Genomic DNA, 25,794 nt, shown 5'->3' with positions numbered 1-25,794 from the left:
ACACTGAAACTGATGAGAGTTTGCAGGCTCTTAAATATGTTGTTCTGAATGGTTGGCCTGATTCCAAGTTGGAAGTGCCATTACTTGTGAGAGAATATTGGACTTTCAGAGATGAAATCGCCATTCAGGATGGTATACTGTACAAGGGGCCAAGGGTCATCATTCCTAAATCTTTAAGATCAGAGATGCTGACTCGTATTCATGCCAGTCACATTGGCGGAGAAGCATGCTATAGGCAAGCACGTGATACCCTATACTGGCCCAACATGCAGAATGAGATTAGAGACTTTGTTAGCTGTTGCTCGGCATGCAATGAATATGCGCAGGCACAACAGAAAAAACCTATGATGTCGCATGTGCTGCCCACCCGGCCTTGGCAAATTGTAAGCATGGACTTGCTGAATTATGCTGGCCAGGATTTTCTACTAATTGTTGATCACTATTCTGACTTTTGGGAGATTGAGCTACTTCCTGACCTGTCTGCTGATACTACCATCAAGCGTTGTAAAGCACAGTTTGCACGTTATGGCCAGCCGGATAGAGTAATCTCGGATAATGGACCTCAATTTGCATGCGAGCAATTCAGACGGTTCGCTAAAGATTGGGGATTCGAGCATGTTACCTCATCCCCGAGGCACCCGCAAGCAAATGGCAAAGCGGAATCGGCTGTCAAGATAGTGAAGAATCTTTGTAAGAAGGCCAAGTTTGATGGTACTGATCCGTGGAAGGCCATTCTACATTGGAGGAACACCCCATCTGAAGGCATGGACAGTAGTCCTGCACAGCGCTTGATGTCTAGGAGACTGAAGACTTCATTGCCTGTGGCAAACATATTACTTGATCCTTGTGTGGTTACAGGTGTCCCGGCGAAACTGCAGCGGAGGAAACAGATTGCCAAGCTGTCATACGATGTGTCTGCTAAAGACTTACCTGAACTAAGCATTGGAGAGCCAATCCGTATGAAGCCGCTTCCAGGTGACAGGACCGGTCGCTGGAGACTAGGTTCCTGTGTGCAGAGAGTTGCTCCTCGATCATATCTTGTGGATGTAGAAGGCAGTCTTTACCGCCGCAATCGAGTGGACCTGCGAAAGGCAGAACGATTCACCACACAAGCCTATGAGCATCCTGCACGTGATCCTCCTGAGGTGCTCAATGCCCCGAGTCCTACTGGACCATATACTCAAAGCAGAGAGAACTCTGCTGTCATATCGGGATACAATGAGGATGACAAAATGCAGCCACATATCCCGTCAAGTTCTTCTTTGCCAAACACACCAGCCAGGAAAGAGGGTAGCTCCTTATCAACACCTTCTGGAGCTGAACGGATTTCCCCAGACAAAATCCATGTGGTCTTGCGTAGTGGTCGAGTTTCAAGACCACCAGATAGACTCAATCTGTAGTGTATCTACCAGTAACACAGTATGCCATGTTCAAGACTGTTCAGGATCTGTTTTAGTTTAATTGTTTATAAGGTTTGAATTGAATGTAAAAAAGGGAGATGTTATAGAGTTATTATACAAATACTGTGAACCTACTTGCATATGGTAATATTGCATTGTCTTATACTTCCTGTTTCCTGTTCTATGCTGACCTGGATGTAGTTCTGTGTACAACATGATTCCTCACACCAGCATCTTGTGTTGTCTGCATTCCTGTACATGAAACAGTTCTTCCATAGACAGCAGTTTGCAGGGAATGTTCTACTGCCATGCGGGGAAAATGCCACACAACTGTGGCAAAAGCGCCCTAAGTTGAAATGAACCTGAAAATGCGATCGTGTGTTTTCATGCTTTTACAGTGCCTTTTAAAATCACGGCGATTCTACCCGCAATTTGAAAAAAAACTTAATGTGATTGGAGACTAGATACAGGTGTTTTATGGGAATCTGGTCTAAGGCTGGCCATACACTAGACAATTTTTTGCCCAATTTCTGCCCAATCTCCTTTAGATTTAAACTTCAACTATGTAGTGCAAGGGCCTGCCTAATTGGATTCATTTGAAAGTGTTGTTAGGTTTGACCTCCTATTATGCGGTTTTTGGTAAATCTAAACCAAAAATCTCAAGAAAATTGTATAATGTATGGCCAGCCTAAGTCCCCGGTCACACTGGATGTGAATTGGCATGTGACTTGCAAATCGCATGCCAAGTCACACCCTATTGTCAGCAATTACAGCTGTCCTGTCAATACGGTTTCAAGTTAGTCGGAGCCGCATTGATTTCTGAAGTAGTACATTTATTTCAAGTACTTATATAGCACCGTCAATTTACGCAGCGCTTTACATATATATTGTACATTCACATCAGTCCCTAACCCTCAAGGGGCGTACAATCTAAGGTCCCTAACTCACATTCATAGATACACATACCAGGGCCAATTTAGACAGGATCCAATTCACCTACCAGCATGTCTTTGGAATGTGGCAGGAAACCGGAGTACCCGGAGGCAACCCACGCAGGCACAGGGAGAACATGCAAACTCCAGGCAGGTGGAGCCGTGGATTGAACCAACGACCCTAGTACTGCCAGGCGGAAGTGCTAAACATTGAGCCACTGTGCTGCCCATAGTACATGTACTACTTTTGGTGTGCTTTGCATAGACTCCTGTGTCCAGTGAAGTCGCACGATTTCAAAGTTGGGTTTGGTGTGATGTTTGTAAACATTGCAGATGTAAATTTCCAAAGTTAAACAGTAGCCGGGTAGATAACCATCAAGGATCCGTTCATGCCTGAGCATTTTTATTACTTGATTCCCGAAGCTTGACGCTCAAGTTTTTAAAGAGGTTGAAGGATCCCATAAGGGTTCGTTGAGAGGGGCGATGGGGCTCATTCTGCGCACTGAGCCGCTTTTTGCTGCGTGTTCTGTCACTTTGGAGCTGTGTGCAGGCAGTCCACAGAAGTGGACGCAGATGCAGCTGGACGGACACAGTCACGTGGCAGAATTTGACACTTGGGCAGTTGTGTGTGCAGAGATGTGAATGTGTTCAGATCCACAGGAGGAAAAGTCTCCATGCCCATCTGACTGCGCCCTCGTTTTCAACTGAGTGGAAATTATATGAACTTCTTTTGGGGCAGAATCAAAAGTTTTTGACCCCATAGACTTTAATGGGGACAATTAAAAACGTGTTTCCATGTGTTTTTCAGGTTTTCCCAGTTAAGTCTACGGGGCCAAAGACACACAAATCTGCTCTTGTACAAGTCACTTGTAAAAAAGCTTCTAGAATCGCCTATGCACTCTCATACCTATTGTGTGTTAATAATCCATGATCACAGGCTGAGCTGATTTGTAACTTGTGTTTTATTAACTCCTCTTACATTATAGGGCTCATTCACACCATGTCCCTTGAGCTGCATAGATCAATGTAGCCTCAAGGCAAGGGCATATAGAAAACAATTGTTTTCTGTGTGGCCTGCTTACACCGTGCATGTAAGGTGGTGTGTGCTGCATACAAAATGTTCTGTAATGCATGGAGTTTTAATATACCTGATGTACTGTACCTATTAACTGATTTAAGGCTCGGTTCACACTAATGCAAGTTGTCATGCGACAACACTTAAAGCCGCATGACAAGTCAAAACCCATTTATTCAATGGCACCCTTTCCACTCTATGCAACTAAAGTTGCAGCTTCTTTAAAAAAAAAATGGTTCCTGCACTACATCGATGTGACTTTCTTGTGACTTGAGTTCTATAGAGTTGAAAAGCCATATTTAAAGTCAGATGAAAGTCACACTGGAAGCCACGCGACTTTAGAGTCGCACTAGTGTGAACCGAGCCTTAACTGAGGGTTCAATTGGGCTTTAAGGATTATATATGACAAAATAATGGCATGTCTAGCCTTGCAACACATGTTCAGGGCGCTTTCATTTTGAATGGGCTGGCAGTGTACCTGACTGTACAAACAAAACTGGGCTTTTTTTTTTTTTTTTTCCCCTAAGGCATGACTTGTGCTTTGTGGTGCCCCACATTGTTTGTGGTTTTACCATGTACTACCATAATGTGTGAATGGACCTTAAATAAGCTAGGCAACTGCTATTTTTTTGTTCTCCTCAATAGTCTTTAGCTGAATTTGAAATACAAGTAATAACACTGTTCAACAAATTTTTATTTTTTGCCAGTTTTGGAAACAAAAGGATCCATTTCTTAATGAATTTCACATTCTGAGTTCAAATATAACAATGAAATTTGTCAATTGGCTCTAGTTTTTCTGTAAACGGAAAGTTTTCTACTATAGGCGTAATGACTACATAATGCACAATAATTATATAGATAGATGTCTTTCCACAAATATAAAGCAAGTGATATTGACTACATAACAAAGCCTAAATGGCATAATATATTGCATAGGATTACCAAGAAAAATTATAGCCATAAGCTAAGTTGAATCATTTTAATACTTAGGATTCTCACTAGTTTTGTCTTCAGTTTGTGTCGGTTTTGCTTCTCTTGGCTTTTCTCTTGTATTCGAGGAAAGGGCTACCTCTTACAACTGCACGTGACTACACGCTTCAGGTTCTTCCTCACTTGACTCAACCACAAAGGATTCTGGTGCTTTAGGAATTGGTAGCCCCTCTCCATGAGGAACTAGACGTATTGCCGATGGAATATTTGGATAGTGCACAGATAACTTTTTCTTCTTATTTAGCCCTTTTACAATTGGAGGCACCATACAAAAGTAACAATTACTAACATGATCTGTTGGCTCTCTCCAAATCATTGGCACAGCGAAAGGCATAGATGCCTTTTTTCCATTCAACCATTGCTCCAGTGCCGTCCCACAAGAATTGCAGCATATATGTGGTGCCCAGCTCTTGTCCTGGTCTCCTATCTTGCAGCCAAAATACAAGTTGTAGGCTTTCTTAATCATTCCTGTTATCCTCCTTTTTTGTGAGATAAAAGTTATTTCACCGCAGATATAGCAGAAATTATCTGCTTTATTCACACAAGTTCGAGGCATTACTGAGTAGCCTATATAAGCATAAAACGAAATGTAAAGACGCTGTCGAACTACAATCAGCTACAGATACTGCAGCTTTTATGCAGTGAAGTGATGCAATTAAAGGCTAATATTGCATCATCTCAGTATACATGCAATTTTCTATTGGTCACCAGTATCAATTGCGCAATATGCAGCTGAAGTTGCATCATAATTTTGAATGGCTTACGTCATTAGATGGGTGAATATATCATGGAAACTAGAGCCAATCAACATTTTTTAGGGTCATTTTCGTTTTCAGCACCCCAAAATTATGTAAGATTAGCTAATTTTATGCCCTGTTGAACAGTATAATCAAGACAACTGATTTAGATAGGCCCAGGTCATTAAACTGTACCAAGTTTTTGTGTTTGTTTGTTTTTTTAACGATTGTAATTTCATTCATTGAGTTTAAGATTTTTTTGTTTTTTACTATTAGTTCATTCATTTAGTTTATATTAATTCTTAGGGGTCCACCCAGTTTTTGTTTTCCCATCATGTCAACATGTAAGTTGCAATATAATATACCTACAAATGATGCGTAGTGATAATTTAGCTATTATATAATGCATAGATTAGATGGTGATATTGTGCAATTTATAAGAATCCACAAACCCTTGGTGTGACATTATCAACCACAAACAAGATTTCTTCTGCAAAATAGTGGGGGGTGATTCAATAAAGGATTTGCAACATAATGATGGCAGTATTGTTGTATTAGGGAATCTAGAGCCACATTCATGTAACGCATGCAACAATTTCCAAGAAAATAAGACCAGTGTCATGTTGGTGTAATTTACTTCCAGCATCATGCCCAGGAGTGACGTAATCGCGACTTTGGCCAGTCAGATGGCTGGAGCTCGTGAATCGGAAGGAAGACCGGGTGAAGATGGAAGCCCTGTTAGCGGTGACCATGTGCCACTGGAGGGCTTTTTCAATTATCAGTGCCAAAAGTGGTAACTCCGAGCTACACTCGGTATTACCCTGCAGCGTTGATCTATGATCCCTGTTTCACTTACCTTGTCCTTCGCTCCCGCGATGTCCTCCCTGCATTGTCCCCGGACATCTCCTCCGGCCGATGCCGGCATCTGTCTTCCGGGTTCCTGTCCTTGCCAGCGTCGGGACGTACGGGAAATTTAAAATTTTTAAAAAAGTGACATTCATGAAATACACTAAAATCTCATAGTATAACATTACTGTATCAAAGCATTTCACATACATTTTGTCCCCAGTGCTTTGTCCTGTGCCCTGCCTGCATTTTTTACTGTTCTTTCTGCCTGGAAACTGAGAAGTCCATGGCGTCAAAAAAGCGTCCCTTTAGGTCAAAAGCGGTTTTAGACCAGCTAGAGAACAGCGACAGTAAATTAGAACCACTTGCAGAATTGAGTGATAATGATTCGTGGGGAAAATCAGACACTGAAAACGATTTTGCGACTAAGCTCAGTGATGTGCGAAGTTGGTGCTCTATTTCAAATTTCAGTGTTTTTGGTTTGATTTATATTATTGAATAAAATTTTTTATTACAATTTTTTGATTATTTATTATATTTATAATTTATGTTTTTGTGTTTCAAATTTTATCATACCCGGGATGTTTACTAGACTCTTGTTCGGACAGATTTCAGTGAGTTATTCCTAAAAATTACAGGCCTACAATAAAAAAAAGACATATTTCCATGCAAAAAAAGTACCACTTTGAGCACAGAAATATTGACATAATCATACTGCTAGGGAGGTTAAGGTAAGTCCTTCACAATTTGGTAGTATGCGATGCATATTGGCACATTATTACATTACCTTGCAGGGTATTTTTATTTTTTAAACCCGCTTTAAATTTTAATGAGAAGTGTCCCTTGTGATGCTGGTGCTTGTGGTGGCTGTTCTCATCTGTCCTCTATCCCCACCCCTACATACTCCCCCCACAGCGGTAATCCTCTGATGCTGCAGTGATTGATACAGCTGCTGGACCCATCAAAAGCACTCGTCAAGAGTGCAGAGTTGCTAAGCCCCTGTTCTCCACTCATGAAAGTTGTACTATAGCTTCCATCAATGAAAAGTGCTCTATGAATGGAAGAGGCGGACCTTTCTTTTACCCTATTGGTCTCTTCTGCAGGGTGGATAAAAATCGATTTTTTTTTTTTTATAAATTTTAAAAATAGTTTTTTTTTTATTTTAATAAAATGCTTTTGGCGTAAAAATCTATCTAAAGATAATTTTCTATTTAAGATACAGTAATTATTTTGTTTATTCAGCATGAAATGGTGCTTAGTTATGTAGCATGAGGCTGTATATTCTGCAATATTTACATTTTTAGTAAACTCATTCAATGAATCCAGAGATCACATGCACTGCATTGATGCATTCACACAATTTCACAGTAACCATGAGAAAAAACAGGAAATAATAGAATTTGAGTAGTTCTCCAGCTATATGTGATTAACCTGTTAGCCTAAAATCGGTTCTGATATCGCTGTTTTACTAATCTGACCGTTTATTATTCTAAAAAGGAAACCTTAATTTGGTTTACAAATATTAAAGATTCTAACTACCCGCAAGAATGATTTGGATTCCTTACATTTAGAGAGCACCTGTCATTTTACATCCATCATTGCAGTGCCTGTTAGCGGGCATCCACACACCTGCTGCCGCCACGTCCCACACCTTTTTCTGTCACTGCCGCATCATCAGCCGTCCCATTAAAGTGAGTCAACAGCGGGTCAGAGGAAGAACCGTTCCGGGACAGAGATGACAGTTGCTCTTTAAAAAATTATGATCTAAATCGAGCCTTTTCACTAGTGATTTAAATCAAATCCGCCCTGCTCTCTGTCATAATTCTTTCTCCTGAGCTGTCAGCTGTTTTTGTACAGTGAGCTGCGCATGCGTAGTTCAGCATACATTTATGGCACAGCTCTTTGCTGTAAGGATGTGACTTCTGCGTGTAAGCGCCAGAGTGACATCACAACCTGACCAGTCAAACAGCCAAAGAGTCCGAATTGCAGAAGGAAGACGGAAAGAGAAAATGGAAGCGTCTATGGCAGCCAAGAGCACTGACACTGCAGTGCTAGAGGAGATCACTTGGCCGATTAGTTTGCTATAATGTCCTAATATGCTGTGCACACTAGTACATTGGGGTATAAAGCTCCTGGGAACATTTTTATATTTTTCTTTATGTGGAGGTTAAATTACACTTTTTATATAGCACTGCAACTGACCCACCAATGCTGGGGGTGAATATTGTGGTCACTGACAGCAAAACTGGGGATTATTGTTGCGTTCACGGACACCTACACTAGGGGTTTTGATTGTGAACACTAAAAGCCAATGGTGAGGCTTATTTTACTCCCATTTCCTCTTCAGTGGGCATTGTGATACTTTGCAAAAAATGCAGATGGACCAATTTGTTTGGCCATTTTGGATTTGGTAATACCTATTCCTTTTGAATGGGCTGCTTAACTTGAATCAATGCACAGTAATGCACTGGTATTGTGCGATCCGCACTTGAGGCCCTCTGTCATTTTCAAATTGACCCCCGCTGGAAATGGTGTCCTTTTTGTGATTGTGAAAAAAAAAAATGTTTTAAGTAAACGGTGTACCAACACATCTCACCACCCCTACACAATGTACACCAATACTCAGCTGGAGCAGGGAAGGATTAAGAACTGCATCTGGATTTATGGCTGTATGGGCTCGTGCTGGGGAGATTCGGTGTTCTTTCTTCTCTTGGTGCTGGATATGAGGAGAAATCAAACCTTTTACATTTGTACCTGGAATGAGGCACCTGCATAGGTAGCATTTTTCCCTAATCTGGACAGATCTCTTTTCCCCCCCCCCCCACACACACTTTTTTGTCCCTGGGCCAAAAAACCTTCCCAATAAACACTGCACAGAGATTCTAACCTCTACATGGTCTCTTCAAGGCTAGAAAGGAATTTTGGCTGGAGTTCCACTTTAACCTTCCAGTAATCTGAGGTTAACCATTACCACAGTAACTGGTCCCTTGATTTCACAGATGTGAGCACGATATTAAGCGTTGCAACATCTCTCCCATGGGTATTCATAAAAATAATTCATTTCAAAATCTAGTTGGATTTCAGCACCACTGGTAAATCATGACTAGGTTGTGCTTTTTACTGCTGCAGCTTTATTATTAAAGTGTTATCAAACCCAGAAGCCTGCATTCACTCTATTTGGTCTTTCCACGGTACACAGAACATGAAAGTGCAATTATTTTAGTAAATATAAACTGTTAAATACCTTTTCTCATCAGCTAGAGCAGTCTTGTGACTTCTCTCAGGGTCCAGCAGAACACTGGTTAATCTTTTAGGAAGAGCTTTCTTTCTGCTGTAGGAGGATGCAGAGCCCCTGACCTCTGTCTGGGCAGTGCTGATTGGTTTTGTGCTGATCACATGCATCCTCCCAAGAAAAAAGAAACACCTAGCAATACACACCAAACTGAGCATGTGCAGTGTCTCTACACGATCTGTCTTATCAGAAGATAAGAGGGGGACACTGGAAGAAGGGGAGGATCAGAGAAGTCGGGATCAAACAGCCTTTTTACATAACACGGAGGATTACCCCTTAGGTTCCATAGTAAGTATAACAAGCATGCTTTACTGCATATACAGACAGATGTTACTGTGGTGGGTTTAGTACCACTTTACAGGTTCAGTAAATAAAAAAAAAAAAATGCACATTACTTTTATTTTTATTTTTTTTGTAATAAATACAGTTCACACTGGCAAAATAAGAAGCAAACAAAGCTTCAAGGAAAGCAAACATCTATCGCACGCTAGTAGATCCATTTGTTTTGTTGTCTGCAGCCTTCTATACATCCATTGCCTTGAGGACAAAAAAGAGCTGGTTTATGTTACAATAGGTTTACTATACAAGAGGAAAAAAGATAGTACAGTATGTTCACGGGACAAGGAACCTTTTATGATGTGCTATTTTACCTACAAGGATGCCCGAAGCCTATATAATAGGAGTAGAAATGACCACTACTGACAATACATACAGTTGTGTTCAACATAATAGCCGTCAGACATCACTAACCTGATCAATCACTGTTTTTGGTAGAAATGATATTTCTACATGGCAAATAATTTACTAGCAGGTGTAGTAGAGTAATAGAAATCCAACAGACCCAACAGTCATGACATGCATGCTGCTGATTCTGTGTAATTGAATCACTAATTGAAAGGGGCATGTTCAAAATAATAGCAGTGTGGAGTTCTATTAGTGAGGTCATTCTTTGAAAAACAGGTGGCAATTATTGCCCTTATTTAAGGAAGGAAGGCAGCAAATGTTGTACATGCTGGTTACAGTGCATTTCTCTCTGAAATTCTGAGGAAAATGGGTCGTTCCAGACATTGTTCAGAAGAACAACGTACCTTGATTAAAAAGTTGATTGGAAAGGGGAAAACATATAAAGAAGTGCAGAAAATGATAGGCTGCTCTGCTAAAATGATCGCAAATGCTTTAAAAATGGCAACCAAAACCTGAAAGACGTGGAAGAAAGCGAAAAACTACCATTGGAATGGATAGAAGAATAGCCAAAATGGCAAGGACTCAGCCAACAATCAGCTCCAGGAAGATCAAAGAAGGTGTAAAGTTACCTGTGAGTACTGTTACAATTAGAAGATGCCTATGTGAAGCCAAGCTATCTGCAAGAAGCCCCCGCAAAGTCCCACTGTTGAAAAAAAAGACATGTGCTGAAGAGGTTACAATTTGCCAAAGAGCACATTGACTGGCCTAAAGAGAAATGGCGCAACATTTTGTGGACTGATGAAAGGAAGATTGTTCTTTTTGGATCTAGTGGCCGGAGACAGTTTGTCAGATGACCCCCAAACACTGAATTCAAGCCACAGTACACTGTGAAGACAGTGAAGCATGGTGGTGCAAGCATCATGATATGGGGATGTTTCTCATACTACGGTGTTGGGCCTATTTATCGCATACCAGGGATCATGGATCAGTTTTAATACATCAGAATACTTGAGGTTATGCTGAAGAGGAAATGCCCTTGAAATGGGTGTTCCAACAAGACAACGACCCCAAACACACCAGTAAACGTGCAACATCTTGGTTCCAGACCAACAAGATTGACGTTATGGAGTGGCCAGCCCAATCTCCGGATCTTAATCCAATTTTTTTTTTTTTTTTTTCTTCTTAGAGGAACAACACAAATTTGATATTTTTCTTCATGTTTTGATTTGGAATAGCATGTGTAGTGTTCCCAATGCAATTGTGTGTATGGAAATAAAAGCTATTAGAAGGATTTTGAGCTTTATTCACTTTTTTCAACACACTGCTATTTTGAATACAACTGTGTATATATGTACAGGTGAAACTCGAAAAATTAGAATATTGTGCAAAAGTTCATTTATTTCAGTAATGCAACTTAAAAGGTGACACTAATATATGAGAGAGACCCATTACATGCAAAGCAAGATAGTTCAAGCCGTGATTTGTCATAATTGTGGTGATTATGGCTTACAGCTCATGAAAACTCCAAATCCACAATCTCAGAAAATTAGAATATTACATGCAATCAATTAAAACCAAGGATTGTACAGAGAACAATATTGGAGCTCTGAAAAGTATAATCATGCATATGTACTCAGTACTTGGTTTGGGCCCCTTTTGCAGCAATTACTGCCTCAATGCGGCGTGGCATGGAAGCTATCAGCCTGTGGCACTGCTGAGGTGTTATGGAAGACCAGGATGCTTCAATAGCGGCCTTCAGCTCTTCTGCATTGTTCAGTCTCATGTCTCTCATCTTTCTCTTGGCAATGCCCCATAGATTCTCTATGGGGTTCAGGTCAGGCGAGTTTGCTGGCCAATCAAGCACAGTAATCCCACGGTCATTGAACCAGGTTTTGGTGCTTTTGGCAGTGTGGGCAGGTGCCAAGTCCTGCTGGAAAATGAAGCCGGCATCCCCATAAAGCTCGTCTGTGGAAGGAAGTATGAAGTGCTCCAAAATCTCCTGGTAGACGGCTGCGTTGACCCTGGACTTAATGAAGCACAGTGGACCAACACCAGCAGATGACATGGCCCCCCAAATCAACACAGACTGTGGAAACTTCACACTGGATTTCAAGCATCTTGCAGTGTGTGCCTCTCCATTCTTCCTCCATACTCTGGGTCCTTGGTTTCCAGATGAGATGCAAAAGTTGCTCTCATCAGAAAAGAAGACTTTGGACCACTGAGCAACAGACCAGGTCTGTTTTTTTCTTTAGCCCAGGTAAGAGGCTTCTGACGTTATTTGTGGTTCAGGAGCGGCTTGACAAAAAGAATACGACATTTGAAGCCCATGTCCAGGATCCGTCTGTGTGTGGTGGCTTTTGATGCACTGACTCCAGCCTCAGTCCACTCCTTGTGAAAGTCTCCATTATTCCCCATTGTTGGTGGGAGGAAAGGAATAGTGTTTTTGTATCAGTGGGAGGAAAAGTGCCTTTAGAGCCAGGTAAAGGCTAGCAAAGGGCCACATCCGAGCCGCAGTTTGGAGACCACTGAACTAGAGACACCAGTGAGGTATATTGTGACTTGTGGTGCTGCAGAGTCAGGAGATATGCTGCTGTGACTTCTAATGCTAAAGAGATGAGAGGTTCTGCTGGGAATTGTAGTGCTACCAAAATGGGAGAGAGGCTAATGGAACTTTGTAGTGCAACAGAGACAGGAGAAAGATTGATGAGAGTGCAGAAACAGTCAATTTTATTATCTGTAGTGCTGTAGGGAAGGAAGAGATGCTGCTGGAACTTGTAGTGCTCTGGAGACAGAAGAGATGCTGCTAGGACTCCTAGTACTATGGAGAAGAGAGGGATTCTGCTGGGCCTTTTTTGTACTGCAGAGACAGGAGGGAGACTGATGGGACTGCAGAAACAAAATTTTTTTTTTTTTTTTTTTTTCTCGTGCTGTAGGGAAAGAGATTCTGCTGGAACTTATAGTGCTTTGGAGACCGGAGAGATGTTGGGACTCCTAGTACTACAGAGAAGAGGGAGATGCTGCTGGGATTTGTAGTACTGCAGAGACAGGATAGATGCTGCTGGGACTCCTAGTACTACAGAGAAGAGATGCTGATGGGATTTGTAGTACTGCAGAGACAGGAGAAATGGGACTCATATGTACTAGGGAAATGGGAAAGATATTGCTGGGACTTGCAGTACTATGGAGACAGGAGAGATGCTGGGACTTGTAACTTGTAGTGCTATGGAGACTGGAGAGATGCTATGAGGGAGATGCTCTAGGGAATTGTAGTGCTGTAGAGACAAGAGAGATGCTGCTGTGACTTCTAGTGCTAAAGAAACGAGATTCTGCTGGGACTTGTAGTGTTACCAAGATGGGAGAGAGGCTGATGTGACTTGTAGTGCAACAAAGACAGGAGGGAGACTGATGAGTGCAGAAACAGGATAAATGCTATCTACAGTGCTGTAGGGAAAGAAGAGATGCTGCTGGAACTTGTAGTGCTTTGGAGACGGGATAAATAAAAACTGTATGGTGTAGCGCTAGGTGGTGATCATAGAGTGTGTAAATTGTAATGATCAAACCAACAAATAAATGCACATAAAGAACACACAGATAAATATACATAAAACACTCCCCTTGAATAACCCCAATAATAAGGGGAGCCAATGGGTGACTCAGTGAACATACAGTGGTTCCAGAGGAAAAACACAAGACCGAGCAAGTGTAGCACACTCAATAAGTGGTAATAGTGCGTTCATATACCGTCCACTTCAAACACAAGTGTAAAATCTTCATAATTGTGAGAGTGCCACTGGTGTCACAATCCTAAAGTGGTCTGAGTGCCCCCTCACCACCTTGCAATGACCACAAGGGCCAGCACACTTTGTTATATATAGCACGTGTCCCTCAGGAGCCACCTTGTCTAAAAGACCATACTGGATACCACATCAGACCGCTGTCATCCAGATCTCCTCCAGCCACTGATTATTCTGGTAATACCTCTTTCCCACAGGGTCATACTCAGAGACACAAATAGAAATCCTCCATAGTGTAATACAGTAATTTTATTAAGAAATACAAATGCCCACTCACATCCTAACAGACGATAATGTGCAAGAAATCCTCATAGCATAGGTATGCATGGAGTCCCAATATGGCGCGTGCGCTGGAAGTGACGTCTGCTCATTCTGGAAGTGTCGTAAGGGCGTACGCACCATATTGGGACTCCATGCACCATACAGTTTTTTTTTTTTTTTTTTTTTTTTTTTTAATTTATTTTTTGTGTATTTTGGTATAAAGGAGGGTGTCGGCAGCTTGGAGTAGTTTATCCATCTGAGCGCAGGAGGTTTTTATTTTTCTTGGAGACAGGATAGATGCTGCTGAGACTCCTAGTACTACAGAGAAGAGATATGCTGCTGGGATTTGTAGTACTGCAGAGACAGGAGAAATGGGACTCGTATGTACTAGGGAAATGAAAGATATTGCTGGGACTTGTAGTACTATGGAGACGGGGAAGATGCTGCTGGAACTTGTAGTGCTACAGAGATTGGCGAGATGCTGCTAGGACTTGTAGTAAAATGGAGATGGGGTAGATGCTGCTGGGACTTGTAGTGCTATGGAGACTGGCGAGATGCTGCTGGGACTTGTAGTTCTATGGAGGTGGGACAAATGCTGCTGAGCAGGTCTATGGACATGAGATGCCACTGGAACACACTTATACAGGGCTGGTAGATTTTCCAGTAAAACGTGCCGGGACTTTTAACTATGCAGAGTCAGAATGGCATCAATAGGACATGCTAGAATTTGTAGCTGTGCAGAGAGAGGAGCTGGAGACCAGTAGGACATGCTTGGAATTGTAATGCTGCACAGGCCTAAGATATTTCAGTGATTCATTTGATGGGGCGTATTGGCAATAATGAGGCACTGAACAGTAATAAGTATTTAAAACCGTTCTGCCTTCACTCACTACATGCCTGTTCAAGGTCAGTGACTCAAAAAGTAACAAAATCAGAGGTTCAGCATGATAGCCAGGCAAGTAGTATTTTCAGGTGGAGGTCAAAGCAGCCACCATATTTTTTTTTATCAAAGTCAGGCCTATACACAGCTACAACTAGAGGTTGTAGAGGGTACTGTTCTCCAACCCACCACCATGGTGAGTGACCTCATATGATCACCCAAGGTGAATGTCAGAATTGGTTTGATTGTTGGATTCTCAACTACATAATATGTTGCTGTTAATGATTTGTCTGAATTTACAAACCCATTTTTTTTAATTTTTTTATTTTTTTTCCCCCTTTAGGAGAACATTTAAGTGAAGAATTTTCCAAAGTGAATCCGCTTCGAAAGGTGCCGTTCCTTAAAGATGGAGACTTCACAATGGCTGAGAGGTGAAATCCATTTTGCTGCAATTTGTAATAAGACTGTGGTGTTCAGAATGCCTTTAGAACATGTTCATATGTTCTGTGGCCCTTGTTTCCCCTCTGAAAAGCTATCCAGTGTGGATCACTTTTTGGAGACGTCTGTCAGATGTTGAACTGATGTCAACGCTTGATTTAACCCTGTAAACACTGCAATTGTGTACATTGGACACGGTTGTCGCACAGGCCCATGGACTTGCATGGGTCATGGGCTTGGCATGTGTACAGCCCTGAGCAGCTGTATGCCTGTGTTCAGGTGGGCAGTCAGAGGGTGGTAAAACTGGAGCTTAACCACCTGGTTTTACTTCCCCTGGCTGCATGTGTGAATGGACCCTTAAAGACTAAGTTCACCTTTTTAGGGAAAAAAAAAAAAATAAATTCACATATTTTTGCAAGAAAAAAAATGTGCATTTATTATTTTTTTTCCCCAGGAGCCTGCAAAGCATTGCAGCCTCAATCAGTGCATCACAGGTGCATTGTCAGGCTCCTGCAGACAAGTCCTATAGCTTTTTGCTAATGCCTCTCTACAGGCCTTTCTGTTTTGAAAGCTGCAGGACTTGTGAATAGACTACAAGCACGCTGATCAGCACAGTCAGTCCATTGAGACTACAATTCGGTTTGCTGTGAATGAGTGATGCGACTGTGTTGGAGATGTCACGAGGGTGAGCAGTGGTGAGGGAACATGTTACACGCTAAATACGGGTGTAAAATGTAATCTGTTCCAAAAGGCAAGCGGAACATTTTAAAGTGGAACTCCTGCTATCTTTTTTGATAGAGTAAAATTAATATCTGTAATTCCTAATTTTTTTTTTTTTTTTTTTTTTTCCTTTTTTTGCTCTGTAAAATTCAGCTGGGCAGTTCAATTCACGTTTTCTATCTTGGTGACATGGAGGAAAAAAAGAAAAATAAATTCTAGTCACCAGAACAGGGGCAGAGAGAGAATATCTTAATGGGGACATCTCTTCCAGTGACAGCAGAGAAATGTAGAATATCTTTGGGTAAGGACCCTTACCACTTGTTAATATGGGATAGAACAATAGGGGAAAAACATCAAACTGGAACATGAAAAAAAATAAATTTAACATCTGGCAGTTCTAAGCTTCCCTACCCTATGTTGTGTTCTGTTTAAGTCCGAGTTCCAATAGGTCTCAGCTAGTAGTATGAGAAGCGATTTGTATACAGCTACAATTTACAAAGCCTTCAGCCAGCTTCAAAACTCCTCTAAACCCCAAACCAAACGTATATTATATTGCAGCTTACTGGCCTTCAGATGTGGTGGCTGAATTGGGTTTTGCTTTTCAGACTAAGAACATATTTACAAGTACAGAAAATATCTGTTTATTTTGTTAAAATGCAATGTCCTTGTCACTTCCCATGAGCTTAAAGAACTCCAGGAATTGCAGCATTTTTAAAAATGTGCTGGCTTATAAGGGTTAAAAGGGGAAGTGTGGGAATACGAATAAACAAACATACATACTCACCTCCCTACTTTGGCAGTACTTCTCTTTTAGGTCTGAGATGTATGCCACCTTAATGGACTAATCTTTTTGTTTCCATTGTTACTGAGCACTGGTATAGCTTCAGCTGTTTTCTGTCGATTTATGCTGGACCTTCAGGTCTTCAATCCTGCAGCTATGGAGTCTTTTGCAGCCAATCTGCCCACCCCTCCTCTCCTTTGCCTATTTACAGAAGGCTTTGTATTATCTGAATCCATTCACAAAATTTTTATTTATTTTTAAAATTTATTTCAGGTACTTGTATAGGTACTTGTATAGCGCCGTTAATTTACGCAGAGCTTTACATATATATTGTACATTCACATCAGTCCCTAACCCTTAAGGGGCGTACAATCGAAGGTCCCTAACTCACATTCATACATACACCTACTAGGGACAATTTAGACAGGATCCAATTGACCTACCAGCATTTCTTTGGAGTGTGGGAGGAAACCGGGGTACCCGGAAGAAACCCATGCAGGCACAGGGAGAACATGCAAACTTCAGGCTGGTGGTGCCGTGGTTGGGAATCGAACTAACGACCCTAGCACTGCCAGGCAGAAGTGCTAACCACTTAGCCACTGTGCTGCCCAAATGCAAAGTGTTCTGTGAATGGACAGGAGAGGGGAGGGGCAAGCAGTGCAGCTGTTGTGTAGCAGAGTGCAACTCTCAGAGTACCATTGTGATAGCTGTAGTCCTGGCACCCAGTAAAAATGTAAATAAAAGAGAGAAGTCCATGAGGTGGTGTATGCCCCTTATAAACGAGCATGTTTTTAAAAGGGTTGAAATTCCTGGAGTTTTCTTCCCCTCCATGTAGTACATGCACAGTTTCTGAAGATCCTGAAAAAGCTCACGTGAACAGTGAGTGAAACACAATAACGTCACCACGCCCGCACCCTGGGCTGCACCACATGTCTTTCCACCATGCCGCTTCATTCCGATGTCTAGCATGGAACAGCTTGATTCATCTATATTGAGATGCCACTAACTGAGCCACCACCTGAATTGGAACATACACTATATTGTCAAAAGTATTGGGCCGCCTGCCTTTACACGAACATAAACTTTAATGGCATCCCAGTCTTAGTCCGTAGGGTTCAATATTGAGTTGGCTCACCTTTTGCAGCTATAACAGCTTCAACTCTTCTGGGAAGGCTGTCCACAAGGTTTAGGAGTTTGTCTATGGGAATGTTTGACCATTCCTCCAGAAGCACATTTGTGAGGTCAGGCACTGATGTTGGACGAGAAGGTATGACTCGCAGTCTCTGCTCCAATTCATCCGAAAGGTGTTCTATCAGGTTGAGGTCAGGACTCTGTGCAGGCCAGTCAGGTTCCTCCACCCCAAACTCGCTCATCCATGTCTTTATGGACCTTGCTTTGTGCACTGGTCCGCAGTCATGTTGGAACAGGAAGGTGCCATCCCCAAACTGTTCCCACAAAGTGGGGAGCATGAAATTGTCCAAAATGTCTTGGTATGCTGATGCCTTAAGAGTTCCCTTCACTGGAACTAAGAAAAAGCTTGAAATAGAGAAAATGAATGCAGCCACTACAATGAAGCACTAGTAAGCTACAATATATTACATTTTTGTTTTGGGGATTAGATACGCATTGTTGTACATAATAATAATTTTTTTCAGACTAGCATATATGAACTGAAACTTGTGTGCACTAATTCGAACAATTGCTGTGTTTATAATGCGACAGGGCATCCTACTCTGCAACGTATTTGTTTCTAACTAATACCAGCCTACCTTTTTATTGTCATTCACCAGTACTGCAATGCTTCTGTATCTGGCCAACAAGTATAAGACCCCTGATCACTGGTATCCAGGCGACCTACAAAAACGTGCTCGTGTTGATGAATATCTTGCTTGGCAGCATACCAATACCCGTCTACATGGTACCAAATTATTCTGGGTTAAGGTGAGATTTGTGTTTTTTTCTTTTTTTTTTTTTTTTTTTTTTTTTTTTGTTGTTTTGTTTTTTCCACTGCACAGCTTGGTGTCATCTGCAAAGACTTAAATGGGATTTTTAATCCCAGACCCTATATTTATAAATATATTAAAAAGTAAAGGTCCCAACACTGAACCTTGGGGTACACCACTGATGACCCCAGACCATTCAGAGTATGAATCATTAACCACTACTCTTTGAATGCGATCTTTTAGCCAGTTTTCTATCCATTTACATACAGATTTTCCCAAGCCCATAGACTTTACCTTACACATTAGCCGTGTGTGGGGAACTGTGTCAAATGCTTTTGCAAAATCCAAGTATACCACGTCCACCGCCACCCCTTTGCTCACCCCCTCATAAAAAGAAATCAGATTTGTTTGACAACTTCTGTCTTTCATGAATCCATGCTGTGTGTTGCTTAAAATATTTTTTTTCCAGCAGGAACTCATCTATGTGGTCTTTTATTAAACTCTACAGTATCTTCCCAACTATAGACGTTTAAACTAACAGGTATATAATTACTTGGTAAAGATTTTGACCCCTTTTTAAATATTGGCACCACGTTGGCCTTACACTAATCCAGTGGTACTATGCCAGTCATTAAAGAGTCCCTAAAAATGAGAAACAATGGCTTTGAAATGGCAGAGCTCAATTCTTTAAGGACCCGTGGGTGTATGCCATCTGGTCCAGGTGCTTTATTCACCTTTTTATACGTTCTAAATATTTTTGGATCATATCAGTTGTGAGCCAATGTGGATCATCTGGAGCTATGTCAATACCATGCCCATTATGGACAAGAGCTCCGCCATGCTCCTTCGTATAGACAGAGCTGAAGAAGGTATTTAATTTGCCTTCTCTTTGTCCCCAGTCACCCACTCTAGATTATTTTTTAAAGGGCCTACATGCTCAGACTGGACTTTTTTTTTTTTTTTTTCTTCTACACTGATTGCTTTTACACCCATAAAGGCTGTAAAAGCAATCATTTCTCCTTCTCCCTGGCTGCAAGAATGCAGCCATTGAGAAATACTGTGTGATCTGTGATTTGTCACATGGTACAAGGCTGTTGTGAATAGCCTTGTACCATGTGACCTCTGTGAGCATTCACAGATTTCACCAGTAGTAAGCAATGATGTCAGAAGTGACATCTTACTTACTACTGTTCATGTGATCACTGATTGGCCAATCAGTGATCACATGATTGGGACCTCACACAGAGGTCCCATACAGTGGGCATTGGGTTGTGGTGCCACGTACTCCCAGGGAGCGTGCACAATCCAAAATGACGGGCGCTGTTTATGAACGGCAACCCGCCCCTGCACTGCCACCGTCTGGCTGTTTATATCCAGCGGCCGGACGGCAAGTGGTTAAATGATGATAGCGTTTCCTTTATTTTTATATTTAATAACCGCTCTTCTTATCTATAGCCTTTTTAACTTTGGCCGTAAGCCACATAGGTTTGATTTTTAGCCTTTTAAACTTGTTGACCATGGGACTATATTTGCAGTGTGTTCACATTCAGTCTTTTTGAAGAACTCCCATTTCTGTGTTGTGTTCATTGATGCCAATATTCCCTGCCAGTCTAAGTCTTGGAGAGCAGCTCTCAGCCTTGGAAAATTAGCTCTCTTGAAATTGAACATTTTTATTTTTCCCGTACATGCTTGCTGTTTACAGCTAACAATAAAGAAAATCATGTTCTGGTCACTGCTACCCAGATGTTCTTTTTTTATATGGATATTCGTAATAAGCTCTGCATGGTTTGAGATTACCAGGTCCAGCAGAGCATCATTCCTAGTAGGGGCCTCTATGAACTGTAACATAACATTGTCCTGTAGTAGGTTTAAAAATGTTTGCCCTTTAACTTTCCTAGATTGTAAGCTCGAAAGAGCAGGGCCCTCGAACCCCTCGTGTGTTGTATTGTTACTGTTTTGTCTCATGTTCTGTCTCCCTTGTTATTGTACAGCGCTGAGCATACCCTTTGGCGCTATATAAATACTGTATAATAATAATAAAAACTGTTCCTGCAGTACCATTACTCCAGTCAATTTCTTTCCCCATTCTATCCACCAATAAGTACTGACCCCTGTCTGATATGTCTACCCCGTTATAATCTATTTCTATGTGTTGTAAGCAAATTGCACCACTAATGTGCAAGTTCTGTAGCATCTTCGCTCAAAAATGACACCTACACCAGGCATCATGCTCAGGAATTGTCTGTGTCAGAAACTTCTTGTGGTCTTCACTGTAATGGCGAAAAATTCATAGGCTAAGCATAAATGGTGCTGACAAATTGCTGCATGGGAAGGAAGAACTTCATGTATGGGTCTGTATTTTGGAGCCATTTCTGCTTATCTGTAGATGCACATACTTTAATGCAGATGAATACTATTGCAACAATGTTTCTATCTGTACCTGCTGGCACTAAACTGACGCACCTACTGCCGCTGTACCAGTGTGCATTTCTGCACACACCAACGCTACACCAACATCCACTTCTGCAACCTTCATCACTGTACTGACCTGTGCATCTAAACCTGCCAACACTGCATCGACGGACCCTTCTGCATCTGTCTCTACTGCACCTAAGTAGACCTCTGCACCTACCCCAGAGATTCACTTATGCACCAACATGCCCTTCTGCATCCAATACCACATTCCATTCAGCGAATGTATCGCTATTTTTACACCTCAACATTGTTCTAATTTTTTGTTTTCATTATCCCTGTTCAATGAACAGCAACACTTTTGCTAGTTCTAGTTTGATTTCAAATGCTTTGCTTGAGTAATGCTGTGAAGTAGGTGGGTAAATGAGGTAGACCCATGGTTCATTGTTGAAGATTCAGCAGATTTCACGAAGGTCATGGTGGTTAAAGTATACAGTGGGGCAAAAAAGTATTTAGTCAGCCACCAATTGTGCAAGTTCTGCCACTTAAAAAGATAAGAGAGGCCTGTAAATTGGCATCATAGGTAGACCTCAACTATGAGAGACAAAGTGAGAAAAGAAATCCAGACAATCACATTGGCTGATTTGGAAAGAATTTATTTGCAAATTATGGTAGAAAATAAGTATTTGGTCACCTACAAACAAGCAAGATTTCTGGCTCTCACAGACCTGTACCTTCTTCTTTAGGAGGCTCCTCTGTCCTGCACTCATTACCTGTATCAATGGCACCTGTTTGAACTTGTTATCAGTATAAAAGACACCTGTCCACAACCTCAAACAGTCACACTCCAAACTCCACTATGGTGAAGACCAAAGAGCTGTTGAAGGACACCAGAAACAAAATTGTAGACCTGCACCAGGCTGGGAAGACTGAATCTGCAATAGGCAAGCAGCTTGGTGTGAACAAATGAACTGTGGGAGCAATAATTAGAAAATGGAAGACATACAAGACCACTGATAATCTCCCTCAGTCTGGGGCTCCACGCAAGATCTCACCCCGTGGGGTCAAAATGATCACAAGAATGGTGAGCAAAAATCCCAGGACCACACGGGGGGACCTAGTGAATGACCTGCAGAGAGCTGGGACTAACGTAACAAAGGCTACCATCAGTAACACACTACGCTGCTAGGGACTCAGATCCTGCAGTGCCAGACGTGTCCCCCTGCTTAAGCCAGTACATGTCCGGGCCCGTCTGAAGTTTGCTAGAGAGCATTTGGATGATCCAGAAGAGGATTGGGAGAATGTCATATGGTCAGATGAAACCAAAATAGAGCTGTTTGGTAGAAACACAACTCGTCGTGTTTGGAGGAGAGAGAATGCTGAGTTGCATCCAAAGAACACCGTACCTACTGTGAAGCATGGGGGTGGTAACATCATGTTTTCGGGCTGTGTCTCCGCAAAGGGACCAGGACGACTGATCCATGTACAGGACAGAATGAATGGGGTCATGTATCGTGAGATTTTGAGTGCAAACCTCCTTCCATCAGCAAGGGCATTGAAGATGAAACGTGGCTGGGTCTTCCAACATGACAATGATCCCAAACATACTGCCCGGGCAATGAAGGAGTGGCTTCGTAAGAAGCATTTCAAGGTCCTGGAGTGGCCTAGCCAGTCTCCAGATCTCAACCCCATAGAAAACCTTTGGAGGGAGTTGACAGTCCGTGTTGCCCAGCGACAGCCCCAAAACATCACTGCTCTAGAGGACATCTGCATGGAGGAATGGGCCAACATACCAGCAACAGTGTGTGCCAACCTTGTGAAGACTTACAGGAAACGTTTGTTATATATCCTTTGTTGGCAATGATAGAGGTCAAAGTATTGAGATGAACTTTTGATATTTATCAAATACTTATTTTCCACCACAATTTGCAAATAAATTCTTTCCAAATCAGCCAATGTGATTGTCTGGATTTGTTTTCTCATTTTGTCTCTCGTAGTTGAGGTCTACCTATGATGCCAATTACAGGCCTCTCATCTTTTTAAGTGGGAGAACTTGCACAATTATTTGCTGACTAAATACTTTTTTTGCCCCACTGTATATGCGGGGATCTTAATGTGTACTCCAGTCTATTAATATTTATTTATTGGTTTTTAGTTGTGGATAAAGTAGGAAAAGGTTAGAATCTACTAGACCACTTTTAAAGCTGCCTGTGTGTAGGTACCTGTTGGTGCCAGTACTCAGTCCAGGAGGTAATTTAACAAGCTTAGACCACAGCTTTTAGGTCTATGTTGTGTGCCACATTGGAGTGTTACTATAGGAGGTCTAGTAGGCTGATTATAAGAAAGATGAGTTCAATTGGTGATATCCCATTTTGCACTGCAAAAGATGAACCAAACTCTTCCCCATCCTTCCTTCACAAAGCAGTGGAAGACCCTACATAAGAAGGGAGACATAAAGCAAAGCAAATATAAAAGGATTGCTACTTATGTGTCCCCACCCCCCCTCCCCCTCCCCAAAGGGCCTACTATTTTGGTCCCAAGGTTTTGATCAGTCTAGGGGTATTGTTTTGATGCTTTATTGAACAAACTTAGATGGGTGCGCAGTAATTGTGGGATACTCCAGTAACGTTAAGCAGTAATTTGTGGATGCCTATGTTGCTCCTAAAGATTCTGAGCACAGTCCTTGCAGTAGCAAATAATTGGCTGAGCTACACGGGACACCAGGGGAAAATGTCTAACTTTCAGTACAATTTTTACTCTGTTGCAAGAGGGTCTCACACACCAGTCTGTACTAGCCAGTGTCCCTGGATAATTGGATGCCTCCTTACAATATCTTCCGGACACCTCTCCAGTGAATACTCCAGACCAGATTCCCCAAAAAAGTCCCTCAGCCAGCTTCAGCAGAATTTAGCTAAATAGGCTCCCCATCTAGTCAGTTGGGTCCCAATGAGTAGTAGAAAAGCACAACTAAATGATTTATGCTCACTCCCAGCCACCATTTTGGCACCCTCCCCCAGGGATTAAATATATTTAATACAATATGTGTAATTTACTATATCGCCAGTATGATAAAATAGTAAATTACACATTATGGTTAGCATAACCATATTGTATAACCCATACTATCCGTTATGGTTAGTATAATCCTAACCTGTATGGTTTATAGGGTTTTGTCATTTTTACTTTAAATATTTATTTTTCTAACAGGTAATGACACCCTTTCTCCTTGGCCATGAAGCTGAACCTGAGAAGTTGGATCCTGTGTTGACTGAATTTAATACCACATTGACTGCTATAGAAGAAAAGTTCCTAGGAGGGAAACCTTTCATAGCTGGTGATGAGATGTCCATAGCCGATCTAGTGGCTATTGTGGAGATCATGCAGGTAAGTGACTAGCTAGGATATTTTAATTTTCACCCTGTATTGCTTACTGTATCCATTATCCAAGTAAAACATACATACATACATACATACATACATACATACTAATATTATACACACTATGTTGCAGCTTCAAGGTTTAGAAGTGTGTCTATGGGAAGGTTTGACCATTCTTCCATAAGAGCATTTGTGAGATCAGGCACTGATGTTAACGAATTCCTGGCTTGCAGTCTCCGCTCTAATTCATCCCAAAGGTGTTTTATCAGGTTGAGGTCAGGACTTTGTACAGACCAGTCAAGTTCCTCTACCCCAAACGCGCTCATCCGTGTCTTTATGGACCTTGTATTGTGCACTGGTGCACAGTCATGTTGGAACAGGAAGGGGCCATCCCCAAACTGTTCCCATAAAGTTGGGAGCATGAAATTGTCCAAAATGGCTTGGTATGCTGACTCCTTAAGAGTTCCCTTCACTGGAACTAAAGGGCCAAACCCAACCCCTGAAAAACTTCATAATCCCCACCTCCACCAAACTTTACTCTTGACACAATGCAATTAGACCAGTACCGTTCTCCTGGCAACCACCAAACTCAGACACATCCATCAGATTGTCAGACAGAGAAGCATGATTCGTCACTCCAGAGAACACGTCTCCACTGCTCTAGAGTCCAGTTGCGGTGTGCTTTACACCACTGCATCCAGTGCTTTGTGATGTGCACTTGGTGATGTAAGGCTTGGATGCAGCTGCTCGGCCATGGAAACCCATTCTATGAAGCTCTCTATGCACTGTTGTGCTAATCTGAAGGCCATACAAAGTTTGGAGGTCTTTAGCTATTGACTCTGCAGACAGTTGGCAACTTCTGCACACCATGCACTTCTGCAAGCGCTGACCTGTCATTTTATGTGGCTCACCATGTCGTGCCTGAGTTCCTGTTCCCAGTTGCTTCCACATTGTCATAATACCACTAACAGTTGACCACAGAACATTTAATAGCAAGGAAATTTCACAGATGGACTTACTGCACAGGTGGCAACCTATCAGGGTACCACGCTTGAGTTCACTGAGCTCCTGAGAGCGACCTGTTCTTGTAATACCTGAATCCAATGATTTGAAGGGGTGTCCCAGTACTTTTGACACTATATAGTATACATACACTCGTGACTCAGCAGTGACTGCTCATTTGATAGATGGCTCCCTTTTTGAATTTTCAGACAAAGCAGTGCTTCAAGGC

At 41.9% G+C, this 25,794-nt stretch overlaps 1 protein-coding gene across 1 annotated transcript in view; it reads left to right on the top strand.

The window, feature by feature from the left end:
* The window catches only part of LOC149445916 (glutathione S-transferase theta-3-like), a 30,488-nt gene that overhangs the window by 3,380 nt on the left and 1,314 nt on the right, over positions 1-25,794 (top strand). Inside the window, exons 2-4 of the mRNA XM_089653202.1 lie at positions 15,235-15,322; positions 18,621-18,771; positions 24,393-24,569. Of these exons, the coding sequence (XP_089509328.1) occupies positions 15,235-15,322; positions 18,621-18,771; positions 24,393-24,569 (416 nt within the window). The remainder of the gene's footprint in view (positions 1-15,234; positions 15,323-18,620; positions 18,772-24,392; positions 24,570-25,794) is intronic.

Source organism: Staurois parvus, unplaced genomic scaffold, assembly GCF_062004578.1.
Source record: "Staurois parvus isolate SC_StPar_1 unplaced genomic scaffold, SC_StPar_1.0 ptg000704l, whole genome shotgun sequence".
Lineage (NCBI taxonomy): Eukaryota > Metazoa > Chordata > Amphibia > Anura > Ranidae > Staurois > Staurois parvus.
This window is presented reverse-complemented; position numbering and strand designations above follow the sequence as displayed.